The sequence below is a fragment of the Gopherus flavomarginatus genome, chromosome 1, assembly GCF_025201925.1.
Source record: "Gopherus flavomarginatus isolate rGopFla2 chromosome 1, rGopFla2.mat.asm, whole genome shotgun sequence".
Taxonomy (NCBI): Eukaryota; Metazoa; Chordata; order Testudines; family Testudinidae; genus Gopherus; species Gopherus flavomarginatus.
The window spans coordinates 261,570,794-261,591,690 of NC_066617.1; the positions used below are offsets into that span (position 1 = coordinate 261,570,794).

The 20,897-nt window shown below is 39.9% G+C and overlaps 1 protein-coding gene across 2 annotated transcripts in view; it reads left to right on the forward strand.

Annotated features, from left to right (window-relative positions):
* Nucleotides 1-450: 450 nt before the first annotated feature.
* CARS2 (cysteinyl-tRNA synthetase 2, mitochondrial) overlaps nt 451-20,897 on the forward strand; it is a 59,477-nt gene continuing 39,030 nt past the window's right edge. The window contains exons 1-8 of one of the 2 annotated variants that reach the window (XM_050948923.1): nt 451-771; nt 1,065-1,115; nt 9,817-9,934; nt 14,447-14,518; nt 15,097-15,202; nt 16,008-16,091; nt 16,883-17,012; nt 17,363-17,496. In XM_050948923.1, coding sequence (XP_050804880.1) covers nt 503-771; nt 1,065-1,115; nt 9,817-9,934; nt 14,447-14,518; nt 15,097-15,202; nt 16,008-16,091; nt 16,883-17,012; nt 17,363-17,496 — 964 coding nt within the window. In that variant the 5' untranslated portion in view covers nt 451-502. Of the gene's footprint in view, nt 772-1,064; nt 1,116-9,816; nt 9,935-14,446; nt 14,519-15,096; nt 15,203-16,007; nt 16,092-16,882; nt 17,013-17,362; nt 17,497-20,897 lie in introns of those variants that run through there. The other variant, XM_050948932.1, reaches the window with a different exon arrangement.

Below are 20,897 nucleotides of genomic sequence, written 5' to 3' on the forward strand. Positions count from 1 at the left end.
AGATTACAGGCGAAACTGCAGGCAGCGACGTTTTTTACCGCAAGAGCAAGTCTACCCCCCCACCCTTCCTATGTCCAGGCGGGCATGGCCGCTGCTCAGGCGCTGGAAGTTTCCCCTGCGAGCCCAGCTGGAGGAGAGCGAACCAGGCGCCGCTGCAGCATCAGGAGCAGAGCCCCAGGCGGCCCGGCTCGGTACCCCGCGCTGCTCTCCCCGAGACCACGCGGGGCGGGGCCGGCGCTGGGACAGAGCCCCAGACCCCTCCCCTTCCTGCCGCTCGGGCTGTAGCTACACCGCTCCCTCCCTGTGCCCGGCACAGGCGCTCCGGCTGCTGTAGCTACACCCGGCGCGGGTTGTGCCGCGGCCGCAGCTCCGCCTCCAGCCGAGACGCCCCAGCCCACGTGGAGCGGGCGCCGCTCTCCCCGCTCAGCCGGAGCCTGCAGCCTGGCGAGCCCCGCGCGGAGCTCTCGCCGCCCCGGGGGTGGTTGCGCGGCGCGGGACGAGCATGCTGCAAGCGCGGCTGGCTCCCGGGGTGGCCGCTGCCTCCCGCTGCCTGCGCTCCGCGAGCCGGGGAGAGCTCCCCGGGGCAGCCGGCCGAGGAGCTGGTGCGGAGGCCGGGCTGGTGCGGAGTCGGGCCTCCCCGCCGAGGTGTTGCTCTGGCTTCGGGAGGAAGTGGATCAAACCCACAGGCCGGGATACTGGGATCCAGACCTACAACAGCCTGAGCAGAAGCAAAGAACCCTTAATACTGGCCAATGCAGGAGTGGCGACCTGGTAGCGGTTTAAATAGCATTAATCATTGGGCAGCCCAATACAAAATATAAAAGGTTATACTCTGCAGCCCTCTAAAAATAATGCTGCTGGTGTGATCGGGGAGGGCCTGTCAGTGTTCCCCTGTTTTTAAACTGATTGCAAAGGGATCTATCCTGCACAGCTGATCACCTTACTGTGATATTCAGTTTGGTTAATGTATCTATTTTTAGTTGTCCATAGCAGCAGGTAATATGTCAAACAGTCTTTGACTGTTTTATGATTTGTTCTTCACTGGATCTTCACTTTGTTCACAGGTATAGCTGTGGGCCAACAGTGTATGATCATGCACACCTTGGGCATGCTTGGTGAGTTGTTTTTAAATTCTAGGAGGAAGACTCCACATTAATGTTTTATGATGTCAGGTGACTGACTACAGGGTAGGACTAGAAGGAACCTAAGGTATGTCAGTGCAGTAGTTAAACACTGACTCAGGCTCCAGTGCTCGGGCTATGGGGTTAATTGTGAAATAGATGTTCAGGTTCGGGCTGGAGCACAGGGTCCCAGAACCGGGCACCAGTCAGAGTCCAAATGTCTACACTGCAGTTAAAGAGCCCTATGCCTGAGCCCCGTGAGCCCAAGTTGGCTGACATGGGCCTGTCACAGGTTTTTAATTGCAGTGTAGACAAACCTCTAGTGTCCAGCAGTCCAGGACAACCAACATCCTGAGGTAGATGAATGAAATGTAATTGCTATCCAAAGGACAAGCTGCTTTTCTTCACCTAAGAAAGATGGTACCTCTTACCAGAGGCAGAAAATGAAAGCTAGCATCATGCAATTGTTTCCTGGTGAAGTCTATTCAACAGTGAAACAAACGGCTCGTTTTGTTTCAGAGGAGCTGCTTGGCAACTGCCCCATCCTGTTCATTTGCTAAATTCTTCCTCTGGGAGTTGGACTTCTGCACATTACTGATTACATGCTACAGGGTTAGAATTCAACATGATATTGAGAAATTAGAGTATTGGTCTGAAATCAACAAGATGAAATTCAGCAAGGACAACTGCAAAGTACTACGGTAAGGGTATGTCTATACTTAAAATGCTACAGTGGCACAGCAGCAACACTTATGTGTAGACACTCCCTACACCGACGGGAGGTGTTCTCCTGGCAGCGTAGCTAATCCACCTCCCCGAGAGGCGGTAGCTAGGTCAAGGAAAGAATTCTTCCATTGACCTAGCGCTGTCTATGTGCTGAGTTAGATCATCTTAATTGTGCTGGTCAGCGGTGTGGATTTTCCACACCACTGAGTGACCAGTAGTTAAGCCAATTTAATTTTCTAGTATAGACAAGGCCTTAGGAATTAAAAAATCACATGTACGAGTACAAAATGAGGAATAGCTGGCCAGGTGGTTGTACTGTTGAAAAGGGTCGGGGGGTTATAGAAGATCAGAAATTGAACATGAATCAACAATATGATGCAGGTATGAAAAAGACTTATATTCTGTGGTGCATTAACAGGCGAGTCATATGTAAGACACAGGAGGTAACTGACCTTTTCTGCTTGGCACTGGTGAGGTCTCAGCTGGAGTACTGTGTCCAGTTCTGGGCGCCACACTTAGGAAAGTTGTGGGCAAACTGGAAAGACTCTAGAAAAGATCAACAAAAATGATAAAAGGTCTAGAAAACTTGACCTAGGAGAAAAGGTTAAAAAAAATGGGCCTGTTTCATCACGAGAAAAGAAAAATGAGGAGGGACTTGATAAATCTTCAAATATGTTATAAAGAGGATGGTGATCTGTTGTTGCCCACTGAAGGCAGGGCAAGAAATAATCGACTTCATCTGCGGTAAGGGAGATTCAAGTTAGATATTAGGAAAATCTTTGTAACTGTAAGCATAATTAAGCTCTGGAATAGTCTTCCAAGGGAGGTTGTGGAATCCCCATCACTGGAGGTTTCTAAGAAGAAATTGGACAAGCACCTGTGTCAGGCATGTCTAGATTTACTTGGTCCTCCCTTGGTGCAGGTGGTTGGACTGGATGACTTCCAGCTCTATACTTTTATGTTATATGCTCTTTTCCAGAGTGGAGCCGGGCGTACAGCTGCCATTGGTAGCATTTACTGTACAGAGAAACAGAAGGAGAAGTTCTGTTGTCTGTTTTAGCACTAAGTCAGACATATACTAGTTAGTCAATACATCCGGGCTTTTCAAGTTCTGATCAGTTCAGCAGTTTGTTCCTATGGAGGGGAAAACATTTTTTTTGTATATATTTTCATTTATACAATTTTGGATCATACCTGCATAATGTGACTATTATACATAATACATGAACTTTAATTTGCTAGACAGTTCCATATCAATCTGTCTTAAACATTTTGGAAGAAGAGCAGCAGATATGACGCATTAAATTTGGACTAAAAAAATGAATAATTGTGCCAATTGTTTATGAAATATTAACTTTAAATCCTTAAGAATAAACTGCTTGAAGTACATGTTTACTAAACGCCTGTGTGCAGACAAGTTAAAGACCGTTAGATTTCTATAAGCAGCTCTTTTGATCACATTACATACGAACATAGGCTGCAAGAATGATTTCTTCCTTTCATTTGGCTTGGTTACTGTGTCAGCACTTAGAAAAAACAGTATGGGGCTGTTAGCCTTTTAAAGGGACATTTTTAAGGTTGGTAGGCTCAAAAATTCTTTTTTTTTTCTTTAAACTGTTTGAAAAGCCTGTGTGACTTATTTTTTCCTCCCTATAAAAAATTCAGTGCCTTTTGTTTTTATAAAACCAAAGCACACAAACCTGCCAACACTTCAAAATTCACTTAACAGCTTTATAGTAATAAACCAGTTTGTGTGTGTGTAGGACCGGAGTATGGGGTCAATTGTAAAGGAAGTATTTCATCTTAAAAAAAAAAAAATAGATTTAAGGCATGTGATAACTGCTAGTGTGAGCCAGAGAGACTCTAAGGGCCTCGGGTTGCTAGTCCTGCAATTGAACAGTAGACAAAACTCTTGCTGATTTGGAAGTTTAGCTTTCATCTGTACTGCAGGAGCAGGAGAAGAATATGTATAGCTTGGACAGGAACTGTGGATATGATCTTAAATTTTCTAGACAGCTTGTTTCAATTTTGGAGTGGAGTTACCTCCACTGGTGGCGAGAGGGTAGTTTATTATATGGTTACATTCAATTTAGGGTTTTTCTCTGAGAGAGTGAACACATCACTTTCAGGCTTCCCAAGAGATCAATACAAACAATAATATGATGTGCTAGTATGGCAGAAATAACTTTGAAAAATACGTTAACCGTGTTAAAGAAAGAATGCTACTAGCTCTGCTAAGAACTGGGTGTGCTGAATATCTGCAACTCCCACTGAAGATAATGGAAGTTGCAAGTGCTCAGCAGCTCTTATGGTTCATGCCTATGATACTTAAAATCATAAGTGCTGGAACTAGGGGTGCTCTTGCACCCCCAGGCTTGAAGTAGTAGTAACAACCCATATACATGGTTTCTGCCTTCCGTACCTCCATTATAAAAGTTGTGCCAGCACCGCTGCTTAACATAGAGTGTATTGCATCTTACTCCATCTCGGAGGAAACGTGTCTTTCAGGTCATGGTTAGTGGTATGAATGTCAAATGCCACTTAATATTGTAAATATTTCTTCTTCGCTTATGCTGCCTCACTGACTTTGACTGTGTTCTTTCTTTTAACCCGTTGTGTTCCATTTCCCTCAATGTTTAGCTGTGGCAGGAACTTGAGAGGAGAATTATAATATTGATTTCTATGTATCTCATGCAGAAATGCAGGTTTTGGAATACTAAGTGTCCAGACATAGAACTGGCAACCTCTCCTTTTTGCACTCCCAATACTTATGTGTTGCTGCATTTTTGTGTGTTTATTGCTGTAGTTTCCCATCCTTTCTGTAACTTTCTGACAGAGCTTTAATAATCTGGATGGCTAATAAAGGTCAGAAAATCAGGAAACCATACATGAATTATTTTTAATTAATACCTAATATGCAATATGATTATTTTTTAACTTCCAAATAACCCCTATTTTTAGTGCTACAAATTGGTGGGGAAGAGGGTTATCAGAATATAAATCATTGACACTGTTCATTTTGGAAGAATAGCTTAAAATGTCATTGTTCAAGAAAATTATTAACCTTGCTATATCAATAAACTTCTTTACTCCACCAGTACCTCATTCTAGGCTCTTCTTCAAGTGGTTTTTTTTCTCTGGGGTAGTTAGGGTGACCAGACAGCAAATGTGAAAAACCGAGACAGGGGTGGGGGTTAATAGGAGCCTGTATAAGAAAAAGACCCCAAAATCGGGACTGTCCTTATAAAATCAGGACAGCTGGTCACCCTGGGGGGGGGGGGCGAGGAGTGGCTCTCCACCTCTTTCATGTTAATCCCACATTACAACATAAAGTTTTAGAACCCTTCTCCCATCTAATTGTAACAAATAGGAGTATCACTGCACACCCCTGAAACCTGTTTGGGACCCACTGGTTGGAAACCCATGCTCTAGGTTTTGAGAGTAGGGAGGTAAATGTCAACTGAATGCAAATAGCAAAAGGCAGTATTTAGTAATGGCCTGGGAGGAGGAAACCCATAATTTTCCAGAAAGTTTTATTTTAATGTAGCTCTTGTGTGCTAGCTTCTAAGGTACTTTAGCATGGGTGAGTACATTCTTTTAGTTCAGTGGAATCCCAAAACATACACTATAGTAGCTCATTCCTAACTTGATATCCCATATAACTTTCGCATAGTGAATTATATTGGATCTCAAGGTAGAAATTGCTACTGTTTCTTTTCTTACTATTATCCCAGTTCCTTCTTACCCCTATTATCTTTTTCTGCACATGTCACTTTTCTAGTGCAAACCCTAAATAGTCAGACATTATCCTGGAAATTAAATGTGGGGCAGAATGTTTAATATTCATGGACTTTGTTAAAACAATGCACAACTAATTTACCAATTTACTACACAACTAATGCATTAATTCTGTGGGCTAGAATAGCAGGAACCAACATAATGTATCCCCAGTTAGGGGTTTGGGAGCCTCTGGATCTGTATATGTACTTCCTCTTATATACTTCCTGTATATGGCCCTTCTCTTTTCCACCACCACTTATTCAGAGATGGTGAGGAGGCAGTTCTGCATGTCTGCCCATTCATCTCTCCACCCTCCCTCCCTGGACAGGTCTAAAGTTGAACAGACCCTTTACAACTCAGGGAATTTCACCTTGTTTTGGTCTCTTTTTTCTGATTATCTGTCTAATGTATCCATCTATCCTTTTTGTCCTCTTCTCTCTGCTGCCCTTTGCAAGAAGGGGTATGTGGGAGTTCCTGATTTACCTTCTCTATATTATTTATTTTTTCATGTACCTCTTTTTGTCCCCTCTCTGAACTAAACAGCTCCAGTCTTCCATATAAGTAAAAAATGAAAGTTTCACCATGCCTCTAATCATCTTAATCTCCCATCTTTGAAATCTACCTCTTTCTCATTTTTTTTTGTTATATAGGGTAGCTAGAACCGAACACAGCATTCAAAGTATGGGTGCACTATTGATTACATTACATAGCTGCATTACAATCTCTACCCCATTCCTTTTGCTTTTTCATATATTGTTTGTTGACTTCAGCTGTGCAGAGGCTGTCATTGAACTGGTCACAATGTCACTGACAGCTTTTTCTGAGCTGTTATGGGCTAATTTAAAATTCACTAACATGTATGAGTAATTCAAATGATTCTTTCCAATGTATGAGGAGTACTTGTGGCATCTTAGAGACTAACAATTTTATCTGAGCATAAGCTTTCATGGGCTGAAACCCACTTCATCAGGTGCATGCAGTGTAAAATACAGTCAGAAAATATATATATATACACACATACAGAGAACATGAAAAAATGGGTGTTGTCATACCAACTCTAATGAGACTAATCGATTAAGGTCAGCTATTATAAGCAGGAGGGAAAAAAAAACTTCTGTAGTGATAATCAGGATGGCCCATTTCAAACAGTCAAAACATTTCAAATGTCAAAAACAGACTCCAAGGAGAAACTGCAGAACTGGAAATAATTTGCAAACTGGACACCATTAAATTAGGCTTGAATAAAGACTGGGAGTGGATGACTCATTACACAAATTAAAAACTAATTTCCCATGTTAATTTTTCCCCTACTGTTACTCACACCTTCTTGTCAACGGTTTGAAATGGGCAGTCCTGATTATCACTAAAGAGGTTTTTTTTCCTCCTTCTGATAATAGCCATCCTTAATTGATTAGTCTCGTTAGAGTTGGTATAGCAACACCCATTTTTTCATGTTTTCTCTGTGTGTGTGTATGTATGCGTGTGTGTGTGTGTATATAATATACCTACAGTATTTTCCACTGTGTGCATCTGATGAAGTGAGTTTTGGCCCACAAAAGCTTATGCTCACATTAATTTGTTAGTCTCTAAGATGCTACAAGTACTCCTCGTTCTTTTTGCTGATACAGACTAACACGGCTACCACTCTCACACCTGTTTCCAATGTGCATAACTTTGCACTGGTTCTTATGCCTTCACATTGCCCAATTGCCTTGCTTAGTTAGGTATAACTTAAGCATTAATTTGACTAAGATGGCAGGATTCTCTTAATTTCCCTCTGTAGTTGGCTGTGCTTGTAGATTGCTTCTGCTCTAGACCCCTGCTTCTGCAGCTGCTGGTCAGTCATCTGCTGCTGAAGGATGTTCATGTGGAAGGCAGTTGATTAGAAAACATGGGAAGGCATCCAGGCCGATAATGTACGAGTGAGACCCACCGCTCGTAGTAGCATGAAGAGAGATGCTGCTGTCACTATGGCTCTGTTTAAAGCGTTTGTGGTCCCTAAAGTTATATTTTAACTCTTTTAAAAATCAAAATTATTTTTTTAAAGAGTAAGGATGCCATTTTATTACTTGAATTCTTCAAACAAGCTTCTATTTTTTCCTCTTTTTAAACCACGACAGACACAAGTAATGAAAGAAGTAATGGCACACATACAGAAGTGAATTAACAATGGAAATGAGATTATCATCTGCAGGGGGGTTTTGAAAAGAATGACGTTACATTTCCCCTGCCCCCTACAAACAAACGACCCTTTTATTTGCTGTGCAGCGGCCCCCAGGTGTCAGAACCAGGGTCCTGTGCACATTTGTACAGAGCATGTGCCCCCATTTAAGAGAATAGCTGTTAATGGATCAAAATGTAACCTTGATTTTAAACACTGACTTCAGAAATTTTTTCAGTTTGCTGACATGAGGGTTTCAACTTGGTTAGGATCCAGCTTCTCATCTGAGTGATTCCTAGCAATAATAATGCCAAGAGCTTGGTTCTTTTCTGTGCCACCCCTTGACTCTGCTTTCTTCTAGTCAGCATGTTGCTATTGAAGAATAAAAGAATCCTGCTCCTTGAAATGCCAAGGTTTCTGCATGTTTCTTCTAAAAACAGAGTAGAGGTGTATAGCAGGGAACAGGGCAATGTTCATACGTGTACTAGCAAAGAAAACCACAGAGCTGGTGGATTTAATTTTAAGCGTTTTGACATTGATGGTGATTCTTTTATTGATAGTGAAATGGACTGAGAGGGCTCTGGCGTATTTTGGTGGACTAATACCACAACATTTTTATATTATTAGAATCTTACTTAGAATTAGCCAGGGATTCATTAACGTGATCTGTTTCTTAGTTGTATATGCTACCTTTTCAAAGACATGTTTTAGTATGACATAATTCAAGCAAGTAACAATGCTTTTCTCCACGTGTAGTTCAAAGATGACATTTGTGATGTATGATGTGGGGCGGAGAATTTTTGGGAAGACATGTTATCACCATCACCTCCAGGCAGCTAAGTGAAAGGTGCAAATACATCTGCAGAGTTAATTGAGCTTTGTTTGTTTTTGCAGACACAGTAAACACAGTCTCCAGTTTGTTCAGCATGCTGGATGGAATGGAAAATGTAGATTTGTGAATTTCCTTCTGGACCCAGTCCTGTGAGGTACTGAATGCCCACAACTGCCTTTGAAGTCAATGGGAGCTGTAGGTGGTCATCACCTTGCAGGTCTGCGCCCTTTCCTGAGATGCTGCTGCTGTTGTTGCTTAGCCTTTCTGAAATAGCTGCCCTTTACTGAGTCCAAAGACATTTCTTTGGAAGTCTGACCTGAGATTCTTACAGTAGCAAATGGCTTCATAGCATATCAGTGTTGGAAGAGATCTCAGAAGATCATCTAGTCTAACTTCCTGCTTAAAACAGGACAAATCCTCAGACAGATTTTTGCCCAGATCCCTAAATGAATTGAACTCACAACCATGGGTTTAGCAGGCCAATGCTCAAACCACTGAGCTATCCCTCCCCTCATGAATTTTGTTAAAACAATATATTTGTCCTGAAGTTCGTGAATAATTTAAAATGGTTCCTTCTCAAACATTTGTAAAAACTGTTGCCTGGTATCCAAAAAGACCTGTGTTGTTATATAAATAAAACTATTTGTGTACTACATTGGTGTAACTGAGGTCAGTACTTATTTAGCTGATCCCATACAACTTTATTTGGAACACATTTGTATTGATTTCTTTTTTTTTAATTCTGTGTTGTAGTACATGAAAAAAGGAGTGTTTCAGAATGTGAATGAGGTATTAGTGGTTTTAGAAACTGAATATGGAGTATTGTGAGTGTGATGTTCATTTTAGTGGTAAGCCTTTAGGTTAACCTAATCTCACTTCAGTATATTGTTTTAAAGAGATGAAGAAAAGAAAAGAAACACTTCAGAAAATTTGATGTAATGTGTCACTAGTGCCAGAAGAGGGTAGACCAGTTCAACTGAGATTTGCATAACTTCTTTACAGAATGTAACTAGTTCTGGAGTAGCATTTTGTGTATATTTTCTCTCTCTCTAAAGACTATCATTGTTCTCTCTCTATTTCACTTTCATTATTAGGCCATTCAGAGCTTCTGTATGAGTGATTTTTGCTGTTTATTAATTTTATTTAGATTTATTACCAATAATACACATTTAAAAGCCTTTCTTTTTCTTTTTCAGTTCCTATGTTAGATTTGATATTATTCGAAGAATAATAACTAAAGTTTTTGGCAACCAAGTAGTCATGGTGATGGGGATTACAGACATAGATGACAAAATAATTAAAAGAGCCAATGAGGTAAATATATGATGTTTACTTTGACAAAAGCTTATAGTGTTTAATGTACTGAGTAGTTTTGGACAACAACCTTGATTTTGTTACTGTTTTTAAAAATCACTGGCTAATTGTTTCCTGGGCTCTCAACTCATGGGCTAGTAGAGGCTGGGAATCTGGCAGAGCTGGCATATATAGCTCTGTGAAGGAGGCAGTGTATAAAGTTGTTCCTCAGTGAAATGTAGGTACAACAAATGCCATAGCATTGACTACAAAGGCAACCCTACTTAGTCTTCTGCTGGAAGGACCATTTTTGCAATATAAGGTTGTTGGGGAAAGTGGAAAGTCATTGAGGCTCTCATTCGAGTTGAGGAGTTGTCTTAAGCCCTCTCAGTCGTAGGTGGAAAATTTTAACCAATGAACTTTGGAGAGTTGTCCATAGTAGCTGCTATTTACAGAAATGATCTAACCTGTCGCTATTAGCCTTGGAATTGGTCATTAAAGAAGATTATTGTTCTGTAAATAAGGACGGAGCTTCCATCAAATCAAGTTGCAGGCGCTTAGCATCTCTCAAGTGTCTACCTGGAAGGATCTAGTTGTATAATGAAATGGACTGAGAGGGCTCTGTTGTATTTTGGTCGAGTAACACCACAACATTTTTATATTATTGGAACATTACCTAGAACTAGGCAAGGATTCACTGACATGATCTGTCTCTCAGTTGTATATGTGCTACCTTTCTTAATGGTTTCCAAGGCCCTGAACTCAAATGGGTGTACTCACAAGCTTAACATGAAGGATATCATAGACTGTCAGTGTTGGAAGAGACTTCAGGAGGTCATTTAGTCCAACCCCCTGCTCAACGCAGGACCGATCCCCAACTGAATACCCAAATGGCCCCCTCAAAGGTTGAACTCACAACCCTGGGTTTAGCAGGCCAATGCTCAAACCATTGAGCTATCCCTCCCCCCCCTACATATAAGTCTTTACAGCGGTGGGGTCCTAGATTGCTAGAGTAAAGGTAGTTAATAACTTTCCCAAAGTTTTCACTGTTGTCTCATGGCTGTTGGCTAAATTAAAAGCTTTGACTGTAAACTGCTCTCAGTGGGATGCTAATCAATTCAATTTTACCAACTGAGCTTAGTGAATTGTCATTCTACCTCTTTTTCTGCTCGATAAAATCCTTATCAGATCATAAAATGTTAATAATATACAGCTAAATTGTGAATGCTAATTATTTTTTGAAAGATTTAAAATGAGTTTTTTGGGTTTTAAAACCTGGTGGCTCCTGCCTTCTGGAACACGAGGGAATCTGTCACAATAGATCTCAGCTGCAAACTGCATGTTCTTTTCCTGATGTGAGATATATTGTGACAGTTTGTACAAAAATAACATTTAATGATTACAAGGAAAAAATCAATTTTTTAAACTATTATTCACAGTAAATGTAGAGAGTTTTCTCATACTGGTCTTGATATGCTTTTGATAAAATAATTTTTTGCTCATTCTTACTCCTTCCCTTTAGGAATATTTTTTTCTTGATGGCTGTAGGCCAGTGCTTTAACATATGACCTACATTTAAAACATGTGTGCGTGTCTGTCTTGAGAATTTTTATTTCATAAGAGCATCATAGTGCTTTCTTTGGAGAAAAAGTTGACTTAATGTGTTTAAAAGAATTCTGGTTCATTTGCTCCATTCTTTTGTCAAGATTGAAGTCTGCGCTATGAAGTAGTTTTAGCAGTCAGAACTTTTATAACTATGCTAAACAAGTCTGATCCTTTTATTCTATTTTTACCAAGTCCCATATGTTCTTCTTTGAGGGGTGTTTTTTACAGTTAGTAGAACAGTGGCATACTGAAGTCTCCTCACCATTTTATGGGTATTTATAGAGGAAGTGTTAGAGTGGCCATCAGTAACAAATCCTGTGGTTAGGACTGTAGGTTTGTCGTAATACTAGGTGGGAAAGTCTTTTAGAAGAGTTGTGGTAGCAACAGCACAAATAATAGATATCACATACAGTTATTTAAAAATAAATCCCAGCTATGATTTGGTGTGCCTTAAATGATATTTACAGAACCAAGTCTCAGTTTAACGGACTGTGGGAACCACAATACTTCTAGATTGCTTAGCGTCTGCTTTTTCCCCTTTAGTCTTCTTCACTAGTTTAGAGCTCCAGGAAAGGCTCTTGGTCAAACAGCACCCTGAGCACACCAGAATTTGGTGCTTTGATCCCAACTTTATAACTTCTCTAGATACCTTTTGTGGTGTTTTTCTTTTTTTCTTTGGTATCTTGAAAACGTTCCCATGAACATTGTCTTCAGATGCAATTAGCTTGCTCTTTATCCCCATTTGAAGAATGCGTTTCTGGATAATATATCATAAGGACATTTCTGCATTAGCAGGAGGATGTATTAGATAACCTAACAGGCCTTTTTAACATTTATTTCCTGTGATTCTTCCAGCTCTTTAAAAAAAAAGATATTTAATAAACACCAATCCTTGAGTGTCACTCTACAGGGCGACTATCTCTTATTCAGTGGGCATTAATCATTACCATTTGTTTTCAATCCTTCAGCCAGTTTTTAGTCCACGGGTGTAGGGTTCATATCCAAAGGAAGCGGAATTAATTTTGGAAGTAAGATTTCTTGACACTGTATCAGATGCTTTACCAAAGTCCAGATATAGGACATAATTGCATTCTCCTTCTCAATCCAAAAAGCAATTAGTTTTGTCTGAAAAGATTTGTTCTTTATGCTCTCATGCTGTTAATTACTGTTGATTCCTTCTATCCTCTAGATTTTGAACCCGATTGTTTTTCAAGTCCTGATAACGGAATACATTATAAGAGAGCCAAAGATCAATAAGCAAGTTAAGGAAGGGTACCCTCAGTGAGATTGAGGGGCAATGCCTTGTGAGAAGTCTTACTAATACTGAGATTCTTGTCGGGGTGCTAGCTCCTAAACCTCGTTCAGGGATTCATTTTGGAGGCTCTAGTGTCTGAAGCAACTTCTTTGTGATTCCTAGAAGGGGGAAGAAGCTTTCCTTTTACACCAAGCCTTCTCTCGGCTGCAGGAGATGATCCTCCTCTATTCTTCCTCTTCTCCCAAACTCCTGGCTACTCCGATAGATAGTTCAAAAAGTGCTAAGCCAGGGATCGGCAACCTTTGGCATGTGGCCCGCTAGGTTAAGCCCCCTGGCAGGCTTGGTTGGTTTGTTTACTGTTGGGTCTGGAGGTTCGGCCAATCGCGGCTCCCACTGGTCGCGGTTCACCGCTCCAGGTCAATGGGGGTGGCAGGAAGTGGCGGCCAGCGCATCCCTCAACCCGCACCGCTTTCCGCAGCCCCCATTGGCCTGGAGTGGCGAACCGTGGCCAGCGGGAGCCGTGATGGGCCAAATCTGTGGACGTGGCGGGTAAACAAACCAGCCCGGCCCGCCAGGGTGCTTACCCTGGCGAGCTGCGTGCCAAAGGTTGCTGATCCTTGTGCTAAGCACTAGCCTGGTGAAAATCAGGCCTTTTAAAGATGTCTTAAATTAGGCATCCAAAGTCACCTTTTAAAATCTTGACCCTAGTGCCTGCCGCTAGTTGCTTATAAAATTCCTGAATAGCATCTGCAGAATAAAACTGATGTGTTTCTGCTCACCTGATTCTGAATGGCAGCAATAAAATTGAATTTTGTTCTGTTAATTTCATTCTGTTGTTCCTGTCTGCCAATTCAGAAAGACAGCCTTCCGTTGGTTCACATGCAGCAGATTATTTTCCAAAATGTAAGGACTAGAAACTTAAATCTTGCAAAATTAGATGACATAGCACCTCCACTTGCCAAGGAAGGTTTTGTTCTGGTGAATTTTTCAAGCCCTGGATATGATGAGCATTTGTGACAAATGTAATATCAAATGCAAACTGACTCTTTATTTCTGCTTCCCACTTATTTATTCACTTTTGTAAAGATCCCTGTGCCTAGCTGTCCACAGAGTCTACATTTGAAACTTGTAGATATTGTTGGAGTGTTACTATGCTTTCACAAATATTTGACTATCAGTTCATTTCCCCAATTCCATTCACATATTTGAGGAACAGCAATGAAAAGTTGAAATATCATATTAAATTTCAATGATAAAAAATATCCTGTGTGGTGTCTGTAAGTCTCTGTTTTATAACTCTGACATATATCTGTAAGGGTTGTAAATGACTTTCTTGCACCATGAATATGAGGTAAGCTTAGCATTGGAAGTGAAGTCCCTTACTGAATAAAAATAAAAGGCTTCTGGACCTAATTTTTAGTCACTTTCTATAGGAAGTTGTGGATTAAAATGTCCCTATAATTAAAAAAGATAAATAAAATAACACTTTTATGCGATAACTATCTTTTATATAGCCTCTGAACTGAATGTTGGATTAATAAACCGTGCTTACTTTTTTTTTTTAACCTCAGGGGGCCCCATAACTCTTCCAATTAGCCATTAATTGACTACTAAGACTATAATATTTTGTATTATTTTGATTTATGATTCACTCATCTGCCTCTCTTCTACAGATGAACATATCACCATTAGCTCTTGCCCGAGTTTATGAAGAAGACTTTAAACAAGACATGACTGCATTAAAGGTACAAATATTTAATATTTATCTTTTAAAACTGAAATTATTATAAAGTACATTTATTTGTTAAAGGAACAATGACAACCTGATTTTTAAGTTATAACTTTAATTGACTAATTTGAAAATACTTTCTGATTAATCATCCTTTAAATAGTATGTAGTGAACATTTTTTAAATTCCCTTTGAAAATTTTTATAATATTTCATCTGATCCCCATATGTTTACATGTGTCTTTTGGTAAGGAAGAAACTGTCTCAGGGAATGAATGAACAGTTATAAGCTTTTCAGGATGGGTACTGTATTCTGCCTGTGTTTGGGCAGTGCCTAGCACAGGGATTGGCAACCTTTGACCGTGCCCCGCCAGGGTAAGCACCCTGGTGGTCCGGTCCGGTTTGTTTATCTCCCACGTCCTCAGGTTCGGCCGATGAGACTCCTACTGGCTGCGGTTCGCCGTCCCAGGCCATTGGGGACTGCAGGAAGCAGTGCGTGCCGAGGGATGTTTTTAAGTTGGCAATGTTCCTTTAAACATGCTAGTATTGTCATGTAGCTTATCAGCAGCATATTCCTTTTGCTTCTTTATTTAAGGTTCTTCCCCCAACAGTATATATGAGAGTGACTGAAAATATTCCTCAGATAATTTCTTTTATAGAACGAATAATGGCTAGTGGACATGCTTATGCAACCTCCGAAGGTAAGACTTCTAGCAATACAATTTGATGTTAATGTGTGTGCAAGAAATTCATTCTCGTAATTGGAGTTATGACCATACCACTTTGGGGTCAGTTCAGATAACATCTCTTCCTTTGATTGATAACTAATAAGGAAAATGCTGTGAATAACTTTAATACACTTTGTATACAAATGCTAAGAACATGTATAATTATATTGTAATTTAAATGTAACTGAGTTTTTAATGTTGTTCTTTATGGGCATTAACTGAATTATATAATTCCTGTGGGGAAATTCTGGGCTAGAAAACCATGGAACTGGCACACTCTATTACACCAGAGGTTTGTGCAAGATAAGAACCTGGTAGTCCCTATGGGAAGATGTGCATCCCCTATGCATTGCAGAGCACATCTTTTGCAAAACAGTGCATAGTAGGGTTTTAGAAGCAGGGCTTGTGGTTGCTGGGGGACCTCAGCTGCGTATTAACTACACCTGTGAGAGGCTTCATTTGAGTCCTGAAGAGTACAGTTGATATTATGTGAGCAGAAAAGAACCCAGTATGACTTTTATATCCTAGGGTGGGTTTGCGGTTAGAAAAAATAGTCTTATGTGCGAGACAAGCAAACTTAATCTGTAGTCTTTGAGACACTGTAAACATGGAAACCCATGCTCTCATTATTGCAGTTACTTTCCAGAGCAGAATGATTCTTTTAGGAAACGGTACGCAACAGATGCTTTACTCAGGAAAAGTGTTTACCTTTTCACCGCACTGGCAAAGTGCATGCTCCGTATCTTTGTAATAAATCTCAGTGTTTGTTTTCTAACAGGTAATGTTTATTTTGATGTCAAATCTAGGGGAGAACGATATGGAAAGTTAACAAGTGTTTACCCTGATGTACAAGAGGAGATGGGTATGTTGATATGGACTGGTTTGGATCAATACTTTGTTTTAGTTAAATGTGTTTTCTGAGGCTTAACTAGTGTGTGTATGAAATCCTAATATGAAAGGCTAACACAATACAAACAGTGCATCTCCTACTCAGCCATAGTTCTTTTGTAACTTTAATTCGTAGATAATGTTTATTTAGTGTTAAAGAAGTTTTGACCATTTTTTCTCGCTGTATGTATTTAAGGGTTTTTTTTTTTCTGACTCTACTTCACTTAAATACAGTTTTCTTGCTGAAAAATTGGAAGGAAAGTTATTCTGCAACCACCGGATCATCAGTGTTTAGGAGAAATGTGTTTTATATTTTCCAGGTTATTGCTGGGTGGAATAGAGTTAGAAATATGTTAGGTGTGGGTCTGTTAGTGGGAGCTAAGATCAGTTTGGTATAAATAAGATGATCTACTTTAGTCAAATACAAGTTACTGAGTTCAATACAGGGGGAACTGGGCGAAATTTTTTAGTCTGTGTTACAAAGGGAGTTAGACTTGATGATCCAATGATCCCTTCTTGCCTTAAGGACGACGAATGAATCAGAGTCCATTTCTAGCTCACAGTAGATTGTTCAGGATATTATTTTTGTTGAACACTTTGTGTCCAACATGTCTGTCCTCCAGGATAGGAAAAAAAATACAGGAAAATGGAAGGGTCTGTTCAAGAATAAAATCTGGATAGCTCCCTTTACTGACATTCTGAATGGTTCATGCATTTACTCTTTTTGGAGACTTATCTTATTAACAAATAATAAATGATTGGCAGTTGATAGTGATAAGCGACATGTCAAAGATTTTGCCCTGTGGAAGGCAGCCAAACCTCAAGAACTTTATTGGGTTTCTCCTTGGGGAAAAGGAAGACCTGGCTGGCACATCGAGTGCTCTACAATTTCGAGGTCAGATTTCCTAGATCTTTAATTTTGTGCACGTGTGTGTGCCTGCGTGCGTGTGTGATTGATGTGGATTTGCTAACTGGAACAAGGAAAAGATATTGTAATTTGTAATTCTTTAATCTAAACAAAAATAAAAAATTGCTGCCTATAAAGAAAACGTGTTCATTTTTGCGGAAAGTGAAAATTGGCAAATACATTGCTGAGATTTTAGTATTTTTTAAAATACTTGTTCTGTTACTGTAATAAACTGGAGAAAGCATTTGGACTTAAAGTGTTTCATTCTGTTAATTACTGCATTGCCTTACAAAGGCTTTTGTGGTGGTCTGGTTTTGACCAGTAAAATATTGTTGTAGTACAATGTTTGGAAGCCAACTGGATATCCATACTGGTGGCATAGATCTTGCGTTCCCACATCATGAAAATGAAATTGCACAGTGTGAGGTTTATCATCAGTGTGAACAATGGGGAAATTATTTTCTACATTCTGGTAAGTAACAACTTAAATTTAGTCTTCTTAATTTTTGTATTTGGCTTTCAGCTTTTCATGGCATGCTTTTATGCTTAAAAATATGGAGAAAAACTTACATATAGATGCATTGCTACAATGACCAAGTTTGTTTTCTCCAAATAAATTTAAGAAAGGTCATTGAAAATGAATTTTACCTTAAATAATACAGATTGACTCATTTTATTTAAATAAGTTCAGAAATGTAGGAGTTTTTAATTGTAATTGGATTTTTGGAAGTTTCTAAGTAGTTAAACTAGGTTTTTTTGCCCTGGATGAAACAATTGGAAAGGAACGTTAATTATTACTCCTTCAAGATATAGTCTCTCAGAATTCTCACTCATCCTTCACCTGCTTTCCTTAGAATGTTGAGATCATGTGTCTTTTTTATATTTATTTGTCCCAGAAAAATAGAAGAGATTTAGTTAGTTAGTTAGTTACTTTGGTATGCATGTGCATATATGCCTAAAAATAGAAAAACACCACACCTTGGAATCAGAACCCCCAAAATCTGGGTGAAGGTGAGCGAGGTAAGTAGGTGAGTCAGGATTCTGTGAGATGATGTCTGATGATAATTTTCAGAAGCACCAAAATTGTGATGGGTTACAAATCATTCTTGGAGTCCTTTAAGTCACAGCATCAGGTGCACTGGGCTTGAAATAGTGTTCAATAGAAAGCTGTAATCAGAACGGCAGTATTTATAAATGTAGTAAAAGGATTTGAGTCGTGGTAGGGAAAGTCATCTGTGCCAATGGAAAATGAGACCTGAGGATAATGCTGAGGTGTATAAACAGATTAACAAAGAAAAAAACCCAGTGGTGTTTTCCAACAGAGAAACGTCTGGATTAGAGAAAGATACCAGAGTTCTGAATATGTAATTATTCTGTTGTTGACATAGCACTTAACTCTAAATTCACTAAATCCACTAAATTCAGCAGAGAAACTTTTATCTATTAATAGCATTATTTCCAGTCATGAGAAGAGAAACAAGATTGTTTGTGTCTAACATGCTCTGTAATTGACTTCCTTTGCTTTATTCTTGCCTGTCCTGGGGTCCTGGCATCCTGGAAAAAGAAATAACTTCAAACAAAGATTTCTTCTCTCTGCCTCCTACTCTTTTTCTCAGTCTTGTTTCTCCACAACTCACCACAGTTGTTGTATTGCCCAGTCTATTTGAAACTCACTCTCTGGGTACTTTACCTTTAAATTTTCCCTAAAGCCATGGGAGCAGTTCATCAACTGGTCTAAATTGTCATAACTCTATTAAAGTCTTTCTTTCTAGCTTTCTTTAACTTCGTCTTAGTGATCCAAACAATTTACATTGTCTTTGATGGCAAGGTTGACAAACTAGTCACTTTATATCTTGAGGAGATTCACATACCCCTTAGCACAGGTGAGCACCAGAGGCAGTTCAATTGCCATATCAGCTATGATATACCATTTTGTTTTATAGCAAACTGTTTTCAAGCATGGTTTAAAATTAACTTGGGCCATATTGATTTTTAAACACTCTATTATCAATGTGAACTTTATTTAAATCAAATATAGAAACCATATCTAGCCTATGCAACCTTAACTGATTTTAATCACAATTTGGCACCGTCAGCATTGGCCAGAGGGGAAAAGAAATAATTAAAGGGCAACGTTAGCTAAAGCATACTTCTGAATGTCCCCTTCAGCTTGGTGAGTGGGGAAATTCAGCATGGAATTGTTCAGAGGTCTAGTGTGGATGGACCCATAGTGCAGACAGCCTCAGCCTCTTATTTCCACACTCTTACAGAGCTTAAAAAAAGAGAGAGAGAAAGATTGAGGGTTGGGTGACTTTGTCACCTGTTAAGACAAAAGACCTTTTTCAGACAGTTACCTCATTGGTTTTGTCTAAATAGACTCTGTGACGGGCACAAACCCTTGTCTCACAAAATCTCCTGTTTGTGGCATTGCTCAGGATTGAATAGTGCCGTGCTTTGCCGCTCTGAGTAGGAACACTCCTAACACTTCTTTGTACAACACTCCAAATAATTTTGCTCTGCATTAGGCTTTGCCACTGCATCATCTTATATTGGTATTGGGGATATCTACCCTGTATATTATGGTCCTCTTTCCCACAGTGGTTATTCTGACTTAGAGTGACCATATGTTAAGGGGAAAATATCGGGACCGCTGCGGAGGGGGGAGAAAGGAGGTGTTTTTTTTTCTTTTACACTTACCCATCCAGGACTTCAGTGGCAATTCGTCGGAGAGCCCTTTAGTCGCAGACAGTCTTTGGCGGTATTTCGGTGGAGGGTAATAAACCTTGCCGCCAAAGACAGAAGCACCTGCCGCCAAAATACCGCCGAAGACCATCCATGACTGAAGGACTCTCCGCCAAATTGCTGCTGAAGACCAGGAAACAAAATATCAGGACAAATGGCGTCCCAACCGTACTCTGGTCAGGACGCGGGACAAACTCCTCAAGATCGGGACAATCCCGATTTGTTCGGGACATTTGGTCACCCTATTCTGACTTTCTCCAAAGTTGGTGGTAATAAAGCCTGATTCTGCATCCCCAGCCCCTGTACATGTTGAGTACTGCTTCTTCATGCAAGAAGTCCCATTGTGTTCACTGAACTACTCATGTGAGTAAGGGCTGCAGAATAAGACCTGTAGTATGTGGTATATAAACATAGGCCTAGCACAGCTTGCTTAAGCAGTAGATTTAAATTCATGGGGATTTGCAAAGTGATCAGAATGAGACTAAAGAACTGTAGAACTGTAATGCCCATAGTACAGTTCTGCTTGGAGGAAGCTCTTGTTGCAGTTGTGTATATCTGTAATGTTGGAGCCATGGTTGATCAAATTTCCAAATGCCACTGTTGGTTTAAACCCAGTCTGTGACCCAATATGTTTGAGTTTAACTTTCTGAGACTACAAGTATAGACAGTACTGACCCCTGGATTCTTACTGCCGCAGCTCTAATGCAAAAATTCCTGAGCTGTAATCACAAAGTATTAGTTTTCAAGTCAATATAAATATGTCCATTTTTGTTTTGTCTGTTAATAGGCAAATATGACCTTCATGGGGCCAATGGAAATTTTAAAATTTACTAGGAAGCTCTTTGGGGCAGAGACTGTCTTTTTGTTTGGATTTGTATGGTGCCTAGTACAGTGGGGTCCCTATGATAATATAAATAATAATAATAATACTGTACTGGGAATGACTCAGAGTGTTTCATGTATTACCACCTGCATTGGTTACACTGAATGCAGGTTTCAGCTCGCAGTGTAGAGTACAGTATGTTGTAAATCAACAAATGGAACTCGTCCCGTGGCAGTCTGTTATCCACAAGAGGTGAGCTTTATTCCCTAAATCCAGGCGAGTTTAGTGGTTTCTCTTGTGAAGGATGT